The 16,453-nt window shown below is 42.3% G+C and overlaps 1 protein-coding gene across 1 annotated transcript in view; it reads right to left on the reverse strand.

Moving 5' to 3' along the window:
* ppp1r9a (protein phosphatase 1, regulatory subunit 9A) overlaps positions 1-15,928 on the reverse strand; it is a 45,959-nt gene extending 30,031 nt beyond the window's left edge. The window contains exons 1-2 of the mRNA XM_083926159.1: positions 15,804-15,928; positions 13,019-14,554 (exon numbers count right to left, since the gene is read on the reverse strand). Coding sequence (XP_083782285.1) covers positions 13,019-14,413 — 1,395 coding nt within the window. The 5' untranslated portion in view covers positions 14,414-14,554; positions 15,804-15,928. The remainder of the gene's footprint in view (positions 1-13,018; positions 14,555-15,803) is intronic.
* Positions 15,929-16,453: the final 525 nt, after the last annotated feature.

Consider the following 16,453-nt stretch of genomic DNA (forward strand, 5'->3'; position numbering starts at 1 on the left):
CCTCTGCAGCATGATTCTGGATGTTTAATGACGTTTTTTAAAGGAGATATTGTACTTACAAATATGACAAGACACTTCTATTCTTTGATGATAATGATGGGTAATGCTTCTTACTCTACAAGTTAACGAATGGATGGAGGTAAATAACAACGGATTCATTATCTACACTGCAAAGCTTCCAACTGTAACTGTGGTAAATGAAGACCCTTATAACAAAGCCACAACTACAACCACAATCAGCCCATTAATAACCAACAGGAAACTGTAGAGTAGAGAAAAATCATGGGGCTATGGAGGCCCTTCTCCTCCTCTAAGCTGTGTGGTCCCCATATGAACCTCTCCTCAACAACAAGGGTCAGCCGTCACTTCACATCTCATCCTGGCCAAGCACTCCCACTGCTCTCTGCACCGAAGAGGAGGGGGAGGAGGTGAGAGAGCAGTGTACAAGCAGACTTGTATGTGCATGCTGTTGTCACGTCTGTAGTGCGGCGTTCTGCAGAACTCTGGAATCTGGCGCTTAATAAAGAGGTGCAAGGGTACAGAAAGTGCTAACGCGGATGCATATAGCCATGCTTGGATGATGATATAAGCGGCATCCCGGCTTTCTCACTCAGACACACCTACACTGTTTGCAGTTGTTTTTATTAAAATCTGAGAAACTACTGACATTTGCCACACGGTGCCGTTTCCTACAAGAAGGATTTCGGGGTAGGGTTATCACACATTGAGCTTGGTGACCTCAATGATCAAACAATGCTGCATGTCCACAGAGTTTTACCAAATCCATCCTGCTGTAGTGTCACTGAGCAAATCAGTCACTGTCTATTTCAGTACCCTGACCTCTTTGAATTGAGTGAAAGAGGAAATCTCTCCCCATTAGAGATCAATAGGGCATCATGTCACATCACTTGTATTGATTAAAGCCTGAAGCCAGATATATGTTTTTCAATAAGCAATGCTGGTTTCTGTCATCAACGATGTAGTGTTGTTGGAACCATGAAAACTAACGATAAGGAGGAAAAACAAGTTTTTTAAAAAATGCATGAATAGAGATATGCTTTTAGTCACACATTCTTAATGGCATGCATGGCTTTGACTAATATCCTACCACATGATGAATGTGAATTCACTACAGTGAATAAATAAGTGGAATTTTGTTTAAGACACACTATGCTGGTTGTACACACAGCTTGGGCACGTTGATGTAGCTTAATGCTGCCAGGGCTGGTCTTTATTCTTTCCTCTGTATGAGCCTGCGTGAGCTCTATTCATGAACTCCCTGTCATCAATCATTCAGTGTGATCAACAGCCCTGCTTTATTAACATTTGCATGCATGCACACAGACGCACAATTCCAAGTATATACATAATGTTGTGCATAGCATAAATAAATATAAAAGAAAAACTATATAGGCACACACAAACTAACAAACAAACACACACACGCACAAAAAAATACAGATGCACACGCTGCTGACAAATGCTAACACCAGCACTTGCACTGTCCAGGACGTCCTGGATGTGATGCCACCCTTGGCAGTAAGTACACTCTCTAATGGCCCCTCTCAGTCACTGGGCTCTCTACAAACACATTAGCATGTGGCCAGTCACTTTGGAGAGAGAGGAGGAGGAGGAGGGGGCAGCAGAGAGAGGTCATGGAGAGAGATGAGGACAGAAGAGGGTGGATCCATGAGTGTATGCAAGAAAAGAAGAGACAGAGGAGCTGTTGTGATGGAGATAGATAAGAAAAAGGATGAAGTGGGAATTCCAAAAAAACTGTGAAACTGATGAATTGAGAAATCAAAGGAGGGATGAGAGAGTATTGGTGACTGAGAGAGGGAGTGACAAGACAAATAAAAGAGCATGCGCAGGGGGAATAACAATAGGGGGCAGAAAGAGAGTGAAAGAGAGACACACTGCACCATCAAATGGAAAGTATTTACCCAGGAGATAAAGAAACCTGAAGGTTATCTCTTTCGAAGCGGGAGCTACTGGTATATCTCTTAGGTGGAACACCACCTGGTTTCTCCGTGACGAAAGGCCATGTTCAGTCAAGACACCCAAAGAAAGAACCTGGCTTAAAAAGGGATAAATAGAGGTAGAAGAGCTTGCCCCTTTAATATGTAAAGGTCAACTGGTTACGGATTCAATCAATGTCTTTTTTTCAGTTTTACTGAGTCAAGCTAAGTTTTTACATTGATATTTTTAGATAGGATGTATAATCTTTTTGTTCGCTGACAATAATTGGATTTTGTTCTGCCAAAAAGACACTTTTTGACCTGAAGTAACAGAGGAGGTATAAGGGGGGAAAGACAAAAAGAGAGTGTGAGATTGCAAATGTGTTTAACCTTGGCAGTATGGTAGGATACTGCTGCCTGCTGTGTGTTTTACCACATGGAGCTGAAAAATGGCCCGAGTACAAGACCAGGCCTGCAGCTGGCAACCACAAGTCTGACAGACAGTTAGTACTGCCGCTAACCACATATGTATAATCAAATATAAATATATATGAGAAGTTTATTAATGGATTTTGATGGAGCCAACAAATACCAACACTGTCTATATGTACGGACAGACTCGAGACAAAATTAATCTTGGCACCTCTACCAAATTTAATTTGACACAAATCGAAAGGTTGACCCACATAATCCAATAAACGGCAATGTCAGAGCATTTAACCCTTATCTGCATTAATGAAATCTATATCCTCATCACGTCAAGATGACAAACACCTTCAAATGTTAACTTTCAAGTACACTTGGTGTGTGTTGAGACAGGTCATTATGCTCAACTGAAATTCTGTTTTTATTGAAGAGACAACCACTCAATATGGAAGTATAATGGGCCATCTCCCATCACACTGCCCCTCTGGAATTGAACTGAAATAGCCTTTTGAAGGATTAAACACAACACACAACCATTTACATGTAAATATAGTCCTCTACACTGCCTGCACTTTCTTTCAAGCCTTAATGCACTCCTTTGCATGATAAGGCTTGTGATAACAAAAAGTCATACTTTTAAGCTTGGCATATTTCTGCCCCTCTTTTGAGATGGCTAGCCTTTATCAAAATCATTCAATAGGGTATGCATTAATAGTTTTATGGACTCTGGATTAATAGTGCTTGCTGAACACTCATTATAATGCTAAATCTAAAATTGCTATACATAACATCATCTTCAGACTTACAGCAAGTCTTTCAGTGTAACACACACACACACACACACACACACACACACACACACACACACACACACACACACACACACACACACACACACACACACACACACACACACACACACACACACACACACACACACACACACACACACACACACACACACACACACACACACACACACACACACACACACACACTGACAATGACAACCCCTCCTGTCTCTGTTTGTCATTCTTCACTGTGTCAACAAGTATCTCACCTCTTCCACTGCTTATCCTCATCGTTCATCCATACAAGATACTGGTCGATGCCCCTGATACCAAACACACTGACACGCATGCATTTTTTAATTTTGTCAGTTAGCAGAGCCCTTACGCTGGAGAGAGTATTACTTTGATATATACTTTGATTGGTCATGTTGTTGATCACCAGCCCTTGCAGGATTATGGAGGGAGCTTGGTTTGACTCTTCTGAAAAGCAGGTTTACTGTCATTTCGCATGCCGCTACAACTGCTGTAACTCTGCAGATGCCTGCAGATGCACTCAGCCACTGATTTGTTGATCCCTCTTACTCAGTACAAGTGTCTCTTGCTTGCCCTGTATTTGTATATGGGTTTGTGAGTGTTTATGGTAAAAATGCACATCAAGTATTTGAGTGATAACAGGATGAGTACGCATGCATGCATGCTTTGTGTGCAGCCAGTTTAAATTTGGTACATGTCTGCATGAGCATGCATTCATGTACATGCTAGTGTCTAGTGTCCTACATCGAGGTTCATCTCACTGCTTATGGTGCTAGATGACAACCCCTCATCTGTTGGGCTACCCTCAGGAACAGAGTGAAACAGATCATGGGAGGCTGGATGAGAAAAAGGTAAAAAAGTAGATAACATTAAAACTGGAAGGAGAGGAAGGGGAAGTAAAATGAGAGACACAGATGGTGCGCTGGGACAAAAAAAAGAGGCCAAAAGAAGGGGACACAAGAAGAGATGCCTTAAAATGATGAGAAAATGGAGGAGTAGTAAATGAACAGGAAGAATCGAATTTACAGAGAAGGCAATATCCACAGAGAGAGAAACAGAGTGACTCATATGATTCATGGGTTAGAGCATCAGCAGACAGTGAGGCTATTAAAGAGAGAAACAGGCAATAACAGAGAAATAAAGAAAATGAACAAAAAGAGAGAAAAGCTGAGGAGCGGGTAAGGCTTGGGGTAATTTGTTCCTCGGTTGTTTGAGTCCCTGCCTAAGATGTCACGGCATGGCGCCCATGCTAGGCCAACCGCCTCTGATGGTATTAAACTGGGCCTTTGGTGTGTCGGTGCCAGTGCCTTCGCCTGCCCTGCGCCTTCCAGACAGTGGACACCGCCCAGGGCAATAAGAGGCTGGAGTGCCCGGGAGTAATGTTTCCACTGCTGTGGCACAAGCCCAGCAAACCCTGCAGTGGATTAACTACAGCCTGGCACACGCACACACATACAGTAGACACACACACAGTCTGCTCTGCTGCGACAGCTCAGCACATTTACATTCCATTAATTCTACCTGGGGCCGCCCACCCACTCACACTCGACACCATGCTGGACAGCTGACAGGTGCTGGAGGAAGTGTCTGGATGCTGATGGGACGAGACAGTTGCTGATGATGGAAATTGATTCATGTCTTGAGAAAGCAGGCAGAGCGAGAAGAGTGAGAAAAGAGAGAGAAATAACCAGAAATATTCTGTTTGAGAGCATACAGATTTTAACAATCAATTTGAGGCCAACCTTTCTGTCATCTTGACAATACATCGACCCTTGTCTGAGGAAGTGACACTGACTCTTGACATATCGGGGAATGCCACAATCTAACATGTCAGCATTTCTTTTTTTAACCGAAGCATCTTCTGCATAAAGAGCAAGCACACATACTGTTCAACACAACTGAATATCTTTGAGAGAAATACACTGCTAATATGTGGTATTTTCAAATTGTAATTAAGATTTAATTCCACAGTAGCTTTAGAGTTTTTTCCAGCTGCTGTTTCTATAGCCAACTTGTTTTTTATCCCCTTAAAAATGCACTTCCTCTATGGCACAATACCACTGGCTGGCCATGACTCCCAGCAACAAATTAAGCCATTGGCCAACTAAAGCATGAGTGAGATAGAGAGGCAGGGAAAGAGAGAAAGGGGGCAGCTTTAAACAGGGGGCAGAGCATAGTAAACAACTGCAATTGAATGGCTGCAGACAATGCCCTGCTTTATTTTATATCTTGGTCATATACAGTGAGTGGGAGGCTGGGATCAGAGGAAACACAACAACAACAACATGTTGCTTGTCACAGTATTGATGCTCTAATGCCCACTTGCTATGCTATTTACTTCATTATGCTGCAACAATGACTAGACAGTGTTTGGGACCACAGTCAGTATTCATATTGCTACACAGCATAACCATTCTGTGTGATTCTGCTCTTGGCATGGATCTCAGGACAGAAATCAATTGAAGGGTTGGTATTTCAGCATTTGTACAAGTTTAAATCCAGACAGTTCACCTTAATCATGTTCCTGACTCACTACAAACAAGGGCACGATGATGGAGCAACAGTCTGAACCATATTCAGCAGCAAACACTAAGAATATTGTGTCACTGAGACACTCTGTGCTGTGCAGTTTTTACTGCAATAAAAACAAAGACCTGGCCACATGTTGATTAGCAGGGGACCAGACTGGGTAGGTAGGGGTTATATGATTGTTCATGACACAGACCATAGTGTGGCAAATGACCAGCCTCAAACCCTGCAAGGCACATCTTACCTTTCCTGGTTCATTAAAAATGCATCCCCCTGGGAGGATCGGGTGGCACCGAAACAAGCAAACAAAAACACCACTGCATTAATAATGTAGTGGTATACGCCTGAGGTTTGGAGTAGTTGTAGCTGTCAGCGATGATAGACTCACAGAGTCATGATGATGTGCGTTTCCATTCATAGCTGGACTACTACACAAAAAAAACGAAATTTCATGAAAGTTTGGGCTGAATTTGAGTTCATGACACCTAAGAATACTGTTCTGGATTATTTCTGCTGCCTTTTAGCTCAAATATCTGCATCATAACATAAAGCCATCGCAAAAGTTTTTCTACTACTAGAAGATCTGTAAGGAGTCTAGTCCGGATTTTCGATTTAGCCTCCTCAAAAGAAGCTTATACCTAAAATACCCGACTGCCGTTTTGACTGAGCTCAGCTGCTGTTTTTGCTGGTCCAACCAAAATGTCAGCTGTTATATCGCTGCTGTAGCAGAGTGTCAGAACTCTCTCCGCACTCTCCCATTATACCCAGCCACAGATTGCATAATTAGGAAGCTGACAAGCCAGCTTTACTCAGTTCGCAGAGGGAAAACATCAGGATTCAGGGCAGCTATATATAATAGTTGCTATAGAATGTGGCAATTGTACGGATACGGTACGGATAAAGAAAGTTCTGTATCACAGATGGGCGGCACGGTGGTGTGGTAGTTGGCACTGTCGCCTCACAACAAGAGGGTTCCTGGTTTCGAAACTTGGATGGGGCCCTTCTATGTGGAGTTTGCATGTTCTCCCGTGTCTGCGTGGGTTTTCTCCGGGTTCTCTGGCTTCCTCCCACACTCCAAAGACATGACGTGTATGGTTAATTGATGACTCTAAATTGCCCGTAGGTGTGAGTGTGAATGGTTGTCTGTCCCTGTTTGTCTCTATGTGCCCTGCGATGGACTGACATCCTTTCCAGGGTGTACCCCGCCTCACGCTCATTGTCAGCTATAATCGACTCCAAAATACCATTTAGCAGAAGTAAATCTATGAGTTGTGTTTTTGTTTTCACTAAATCATGGAGAATGATTGGAACAGATAGGACTTATGCCTTCAAAATATATTAAAGGTGGCTTAGCTGTAGTAATGCTGCTGCAGGCTTCAAAATACTATTTATAGATGACATTGCCAACATCCATGTCAGTATTGGTTCCAAAATTCAAGCAATGCTGTTACACATATATGCCATCATCCAGAAAGACAGACTTAAGTCGAGTAATCCTTTCCATCAAAACCACGGTCAGAAAGTCCCTGGCCTAAGGCCATCTCATTTAAGCTTGTGAAGCACAAGACTGTATTAGGTGATGCTCCAGATAAGGATGATGTTAGAATTACACAGATGTTAAATGTTGATGCATGGACATTAGATTTAAACAGTCATGAGGTCAGTATCTTTGTTGTCATGTACAGTATTATTCAAATAAACTCCTAAATGTTCAAAACAGTCTATGGAACTGCGCTTGGAGGATGCATTCACATTTTCCGTGCTGTATTGTATAAGCATCTGTGCCTTTGTCTTTATATGCTTTCATGCTCCAGTCAAGTACAAAACGAGTCTCTGAATTAGTTTGATATACTGCCGCCTGAGTTGCAAACCCGAATACAACAACACTACACAAGGAAAATGTGTAGATTGTCTTTGCAAACAAATGTTTATGGTGGGATCTAATCTACAAGCATTAGGATATCAGTCAGAGGCAGGGGCAGGTTTAGAAACTTGTGCCAGACCGGGGTACAGTGAAGCAATAATACACTATTATTCTAGTTTAACATTCAGTATAATAAATGAATGCCAAATAAACATCCTAATAAATTATATTGAAATAATGTAAATAAATAGCTGCTATTTGTAACTCCCAATAGCCTTAATCTGTGGAGAGATTATGAGACAATGGGCCTGTGGATACAGACATGTAAAATTTCCCCATACTGTGTGGTTATTATGCGTCTCTTTCCTTTCGTTTTTGTCTTTTTGTGGTTATTTGATTGACTTGCCAATAACAAAGGTTAACAATCACTTCATACAGAGACTCCGGTCTAGATTGACTCTGGCAGTGGGTGGGGTGCTAAGGGCGGCCACTCAGATTCCTGCCACCACGCCACCCCTGGTCACAGCTCTGGTCCCTGACCCTGGTCAGAGGCAATTGAGTCATCTAAGTGACCTAATATTCCCACCATGTTGGCCTCGCTTCATTTTAAATACAGGAAACTATTTTTTTTTTTTTTTAAACAAAGCACTGTATATACAAGATACAGATGTTTATACACCACAGAAAAAGAATGAAAACAACCCTCTCTGTTGCAGAACAACACACCAGTTAAAACATCTAGTAAAAGACAGTCATAAAAATATCTTACATCTCCAAAACCATTGCCACAGCACAGAGTAGAGGAGCGACACACATCTATTATATTGATTGTGGCTCTGAGCTAAGATCTATGCTACTCAGCATTCCACTAACAGTGCAGCAGCAGAACGCCAGTCTCTTTGATACAGTAACAGACAGCAATGTGGAGGGGCTGATTAGAGAGCCACTTCAGTGGCCGTTGAACTGGTGCTCCGCTCATCACATCTGCTTAATTCCATTAAGATATCACAGTGTCTCGATGGATGAAAATGGAGTTGCTCTACAGGCACAAACGTATCATTAAAAAGACGATCTAAATGCCATTCACGTAGAAAGGGAGCGAGGAAAACAAGTAAAGACTGACACAGCAGACAGTGTGCACAAGGGTTCTTCTGTCAAACTCCCGGGGTGCGGTTCAACAAAGAGAGAAAGAAAACACACTGCATGCAAAGAAATCTGCAACAAGTGAGAGATGCTTACAAGCATTTGGGATTTGCTTGCGATTCAGACTGTAAGAGAACCGTACAGGGGAACTGAACACTGGCTGAGAAATGTGCCACACCTTCAGATCAAACGTTGTATCCTCGATGTCATATGAGCTGCACGGAATATACTTTGACAACAGGACATCGAAAGTGCATTAGAAGATCGACTCTACTCCAATACTACTACTACTACATCAACATATATGCCACAGACTGAACATCCAAACTATAGGTTCTAATGTCAAGGGTAAACCGGATGCTTGAATGAACATGAGATCTGATTCCGTTCTGTACCTAGGTCAGTGCCTTCGGGAGAACAGGCTGCTTTCGCCTTAGGCAGCTCAAAGCAGTCACTTCTCACTGAATCAGTCAGGATGTTGCAACTGAGTGAAAGGATGTGGAATTAATCATCAATAAAAAAAAACATGTATTAACAAGAGTTTACAGCCACATAGCAGCTCTGGGAGGTTGTACAAGTACTGATGGCACAGTAGCAACAATACGTTGCTAAATGTTAACGTCAGCATTCTAACATGCTCAAAATGACAATATTGTGAAGCATAATGTTTTTTATGTTCAACATTTAGCATATTAGTTCGCTAGTATTTGCTAATGGGAATGTCATTAGTCTTGAAGGTTGTAGGGCTGCCTCCTCTTATTTGATAGTTGATTGGTTGTTTTTTACAAATCTTCCAATTAAATCAACTAATCAATAAGTCGAAAAAAATTGTATGAGTCTAAGTCGACTAAGAATGTCTTTAATCGAAGACACCCCTAGCAGGTTGGTAGTAAACTAATTGGACAATGGACAAATATACATTTTAACTTGATAACCAGCCAGTAGGATTTATCCTCTGGGGACCACAATTATACAAACATTCAATCTAATAGTTGTTGAGATATTTAATTCTGAACCAAAGTGGGGAGCTGACATACAAACCCAGATTACCATCCACAGACTTGTGCTGCTAGCATAGCTAAAAACTGGATTTATAAACTCAACATGAGTGAAGTCAAGTCAACACAATAACAAGCTTCTTTGAGCATCTGGGGTCCGTTTCACAAAGCAGGTTCAACAAACTCTGAGTCTAACCCTGAACTGAATGTTTTACATTGTAAAGTAAATATTACCGTAAGTGGCTGTTTTATATGTTGTATAAAAAACTCCCATTTGCAAATAACGCAGCTCAACACACAATATCTGCTGGGATGTGAGAGCATGACTTTGGTTGTTAATGTTGGAAATGTAAGGACGGATGAGTTTGTGTATGTAAATGATGGACTGTGACATGAAACGGTGTTGTGCGTATTCAGCACCCCTGCCGTGAAACGCACCCCCTCGCATTATAGGTGATATTCTGGATCAGAAGGCTGTTGTTTCCACCTATAGGAGTAGTTTATATACAGGTAACCCAATTAAAAGCACACACTTTTGAACCTATGAATTGCAAGAAAAGCTGGGATTATATTTAGGAAACACTGAGGCAAATACATTCAACTTGCTCAAAAGATCCATTGAATTCATTTTGTAATTATGGCTGCAGTATATTTCCACAGAACATACAAAAATGTGTTGTTTTGTGCTCGCTATTATCCAAGTTTGTGACTTTAAACTCTTTAAAATAGTTTAAAGACTGTAAGTAACCGATGTTCTGGCCATTGTGGGTTACCAGGATATATATATAAACTACTCCTATAGGTCGAAACAAAGCCTTCTGATCCAGAATATAACCTATAATGCGAGGGGCAGCATTTCCCGGCAGGGCTGCTGAATACGGCACAACAACTACGGTACCGCTGGAAATGCAAGGACGTCTATGCGGGGTCTGATAATCATCTCCCGGTGAATATTTGATTCTCTGTGCAGTAATGCTGCACCTTCATTCACGGGATCGTTATCAAAAGGACACGCCATGGTAGTGAAATAGTTGCCACCTAATATAACTTCTAATGACTGATTTTTGCAATGAATTTCTGAAAAAACAGACGACAGAACTATACTACGCCAAAACTCGCCTTCTGGCTGAATGAATGAGAAAATCAAACACCTTGTGTGGCTGAAAGAGGGCGGAGACAGAGAGAAACTCAAGGTTTTCTGAGAAAAACCTGGTCCTGAACAGGTTAGGTTCAGAGAGCATGTTACCATGGTAACTGACCAAGACTTTAAGTTACCTCTCTTTGTGAAACAGGCTAGAGTTACCCCTCTGTCTCTGGTTTGAGTTACCTCCCTTTGTGAAATGGAAAACTCAGAGTTTCCCTCATTTCAGGGTTAACAGACTCAGAGTTTTCACTAAACCTGCTTTGTGAAATGGGCCCCTGGACCCTTTTGTGTGTTTACAAAATGTTGCCAAAAGCTAGTTGTGTGCCATCTTCCCCCTGGGGTCGCCATGATGATTTCCAAAATGAATTAGGCTTTCAAAACAAACTAGGATGTTGAAATGAAGAAATATTACATGAAGGGGAGGGAAAGCTGAGTATAAGGTTATAACGCAGCAGTGTTTTTGCTTCTGACGTCTTCTCCCACAGGGGTCAAACTGGACTCGTGCGGGGCCGAGGGCTGAGAAAATAGCTTTGTCTCTTTCACTATATAGACGAACAAAAGACAGCACCCTTTCTGTTCCTCATGTGCCCAAAGACAGGGCATATGATGAAGAAGTGGGAGGGGTGCATGTCTAATTGTGTGTAAAGGGGGGGTGGTGCCTCTTTTGAATATTCCATACGATGAACAAGCGTCTGTCCTTTTCTGAGAAAACAGAAGCTTGAAACGACAGACAACAACAGAGGAGCACATTCCTCGGCTGTTAGACCTAAATGGAATAAGCTTTATTGTGCCCACTTTCGCTGTATGGTATGCATTTAAAATATGTATTAAATATTATATAATGTAAGAATTAATATCCTTAGTGAAAATGTATGCTTGTTTTCATACACATGTGGGCAGTCCTGAGAGGGAGAAAAAGAGAAAGATGCAAAATGATACATTGCAGAAACAGCGCAGGGTATTAAGTGAGCCAACACCAGATTTCACACGTACTCCTCAGAATACCTGGGCTACTGGATCGTTACAGCATGTAAATAGGATTGATCCCCAACTAGATCGACAAATTAAAAATTAAAAACAAGATTTCACTGACAAATTAAACAAATAAGATAAAAAACGGAGAAGGGCAACCTAAAGCATTGGTTGTTTACTAGTGCAAATGTTAATCTTATTGATTCTAAATTCTTTAGGATAAAGACTGAAAAATATTTCCCATAATCTTCCAAATCCATCTTCCCAAACCCCAAACACTGGCTGCATTGTGTCCAATTTAGCACAGAAAACAGTATCAAATTTATCCAAGGCAGATGACACAACAAATACTATGGTTGAGCTATTTCTAATAATTAAAAAAATGTATAAGTTACTAGTATAATTAATGACCCATTTATCACAGGTAAAACTTGTGTTATAATTATGAATTTCCCAGCCCTTTGAAATCCATGTGGGACGGATGGCTAAAATACACGCTGTATAATGGACACAACAAAGTTACATTCTCACTAGGTCTACTATATTCTGTACATGTAGTATATTTGACAGATTCATCTGGACTTTGTGCCTCCGAAATGTAAAAGATATCCTCATCAAATAGTTCATATGATGATTTCCTCATTTAGAAGACAGAGATGGGACTGAGAAAAACACAGTGTCATGTGTGAAAACTGTGTGGGTGGAGTACCAGCATGACTAACACATGCACAGATGTTCTGCTCATGAACACGTCAATTTCCCAGAGGGCGATGCTGTGACCCTCATGCTCTGCATAGCAAAATAGACAAAACAACAATTTTGTTTTTTTCTATTTTATACCATATCATTAAATGGATTAAAGGGAGAAAATGTGAAATGGCTAAAGGTCGTATAAGGATAAGATTACTGACGTCCAATCATTTATCATGATCATATGACCTCTTAAAAATGAATGTGAAAACAACAAAGCTAACCACAATGAGTAGTTTAACAGTAACTATAAATACAAGCCCATAAAAAGAAAGCTCTGAATACATTAGCTCTTTGTGGATTTAACCTATTTTCATAAAAGGCTGCAGAAGGGCTTTTATATGGGATTGTGTTCAGTGTGTTTACACAATTAAGGCTTCCACAACAGTTTTGTTCAGTGCCCAACTTACTGTAATTGGGGCAGTGCTGAAACGAATCTTCCTCTTTGGAGGGATGTCCTCTTTGTTCTCGTGTGGTAGACCAGGAATCTCTACAAGATCACAGCCTGGGTCATAGACAATATCCTCATCGTCTCCGTAGAGGTCATCCTCGGGATCAGTGCAGCTTTCCCCCCAACCCTGGTAGCAGGCATCCCCGTCTGCATTAAAAATAACCCGTTCATTTCCAATGAATTCCTCATCAGGCTCTTCCACCTGGTCTTTAAGACACTCAGGGGACTTGACTTCTCTTGAACCATCCACATCCTCCTGGCTTTCCCCAGCTGGTGTAGTTTGGGCCTGCAATGGCTCAGGGGTTGCACCTTCAAAAGTATTGTCTGTAATTACAGCATCATCCGTAGGTTTTGAAGCTTTGGACACGACTAGATCCTCAAACTTTTTTCTTGTTTCTGAAGGGGTCTCCTCTTCTTCACATGAACCATTGACCTGGCTACCATTGGTGGTGACCCCGGAAAGACGGCATCTATCTCCGCTCCTAGTCTCAACTTTGTCTGCTTTGTCTTGGGCTTCCTCCTCTTGTGGTACGGGTTTAAGCTCTGATGTCTCTGTCCCAGGACTGGGGCTCAGAAGGTCCTCAGAAGATGAAGATGTGGGACACTTTCCCACTGCCCTGCTCCTGTAGCTTCCATGTACTGGAGATTGTCTTGAATCATCTTCACTGACGTCACCTCCAGGGCGATGGAACCCGTCTGGTGAGTATAGGGCCCGTCTGCTGACTCCTTTATAGGGCGCACCTTGGTTGTTGTGGTTGGCATGTTCAAAAACAGCACTCAGTTGACTAACAGTTGGTGAGGACGCCTCTGTTCTGGAGCAAAGTGAGTCTAAGGAGTCTGTGCTGCCTCGATTAGACCTTGCACCTCGCCATTCATCTAGGTGTTCATGGGAACCTCGTTTATCACGTCCGTATGGAAAGACTGGTGATTGGGACTGGTCACGTGACTGCTGCTCAAACAGCTTCCTGGTTTCAGAGAACTTGGCTCCAGCAACTCCAATCTTGTCAGCTGACAAGGAATGCTGGAGTTTTATCACTGATCCATCAGCCTTGTTGATGAAGTTGGTGGGCTTAACCAGCTTTTGAGGCGAGGAATCATCACAACTCTTGGCCTTAGCCGACACATTTTCTGTGCCCATCTGCATGAACATGTCCTTAATGCGACTGACATGGCCGCCATACTGGCGGCCTCTTGGCTGTTTCACTCGTTCTATGTCTTTGGGTTTGGAGTCTCCATCAATCCGAGGCTGGTCAAAGGCCTTCTTGAGCGCCTGAAACTCCGCCCGGTAGGCATTACGGTGGGGGGAGGCACTCCGGAGGCTGGTCCTCTCCCCCGAGGCCTCCGTCTTCAGCATGATGATGTCTTTGGATACAGAGGGGATGTCAGCATCGCCGTGGCCTCATTAGAATGTAGGATGGAGGAGTCAAGTTTGACCTACCGCAACGCTGCCTAATCCGATCCACCTGATGTTATAGTTCCTTCAGGTCATTCACACCTGCGGAGATAAAGACAGACGTTACAAAGATAGAAACATTTTGTAAAACTGTATGATTATGTGAGTTCAAGATAGATAACTATTTAAACATGCACACAATAATGTCACGTAAACGGAAAGCGATTCTTTCTCATCAAAATGATGCTTACAACGCTTGAAAAAGAGATAATTTTCCCCTTCCATCAACAACACTATTCAGAAGCTTGGGAGCCATGTATGCTAGGAAAGCTATTGGTGGTTAGTTATAAAACCCTATTGGACTCTAAGAGAACTCACATTATATCGTCTTTCCAGCACTGCTGCACTGTTTACCTTCTCAAATCAGTACTTACTATAGACATCAGTTTGAGCTCTTTAGGTTTAAACTGGTGCTATGCTGCAGGAAATATTGTTGTTCTTTTTTTTCTCTTTCTCCCACTCCCTGTTTTCTATAAGAAGCTGTGACCCTTGTAAGCGCCCACATCCCACAATTCTCTAAGCAATCACTGACATTATGCTGGTTCCTACTAAATGCCAATACTTAAACAAAGCATTGCATGGTAACCTTTACTGCACAGAGAAAAGTCTGCTGAACACACCAGAAATGTGGGGTTACCATCCCAGGAACAAAAAGTAGCAGGCTATGATACTGTAGTAGCCTGGTTCCGTATTATATACCTACAGCCATTAATGTTTAATCCTGTTTGGAAATGCATTCCACAAAGAGGGAGGTGAAATATGACACAGAAAAGCATTCATCTGAGAAACAGAGAATCCATTAATCTCAGTTGTGTGTGGATGCAACAGCAGCAGCAAAAGCAGCAGTAAATGCCGTGGTTTAATATTCATTATTCACCATGCTGGACTCTAGCTGGCCCATGATAACACCTATGTGAAAATCCTTGTGAAAAAATAAAGCATCCGTTTGAATTTGGGTAACATCCTGTGCTGCTTCGGAAGGTTATTGAACGGGGGCAAATAAAGTTAGAGGTGGAAGATGAAAGATTAAAATTGAAGCTGTAACGTTGTGTCAGACAAACAGCCACAGCCGCACATCAGCCACACCGCAAACAACATGACAGCTCAGCTCAGCTCAGCCCCCCACCCCCACCTGACACTGTTAAACATTTATTTATGTACATTTTCCTCCTGTGCAGAGGCAAACATACAAATGACTGACCTTCCTGTTTAATTACCAAAAATACTAAGTTAACTGTTAACCACAAACCACAGCGATGTTGCTTCAGTGTTGCAAAAACAAAAGACTTACATTCGTGGCTCCGGCTTCGTTTGACGCGTGATACAAATAAGCTGTAATCCAAAGGCTAAACTCGTGCAAAAAATATGGATGCTCTTGTCGAAACCATTCGAAAATACACATCTATCCCACGCTCGTAAATTGTCCGGGACGGGATCGCCACTACAGAAACGTTTGGACACACTAGAGCCGCTACAACGCCATTGCATGCAGTGGGTGATGCTGCCAGTCGCGCTATAGGGGTGTCGGTGCAATTTGGCAGCGCATCTCACTGGGAGCTGCACTGTGGCAGCATTTGCAGGGGTTGGCCCGATATACGTCTGCAGTAGAGTAAAGTAAACATACTTAGCTGTGATGGTAGCCGGTGATTTGCAAGTGTAAAGCCTCATGTGACAGGTGCTAAAACCTCAACCGCGGCAATGGTTTGGTCCGATAAGCTGCTGCGCGGAGGGGGTTTCAGTGAGCTGCAGTCTGGGATACATACCAGCACACAACCACTGTAACTTTACTCGCTGCTTATTGTTCATCAATGGGGTTTGGGTGGGGTATGGAGTCAAGGTCCACTCAGGCTATGTATGGGTGTTCAAATTAGTGCGTGTGTGTTTGTGTGTGTGTCTCAAAAATGTGGTTCGAGAACCACCAGGGGGCCTAAATTAGTTTAC

Source organism: Echiichthys vipera (assembly GCF_963691815.1).
Source record: "Echiichthys vipera genome assembly, chromosome: 13".
Lineage (NCBI taxonomy): Eukaryota > Metazoa > Chordata > Actinopteri > Perciformes > Trachinidae > Echiichthys > Echiichthys vipera.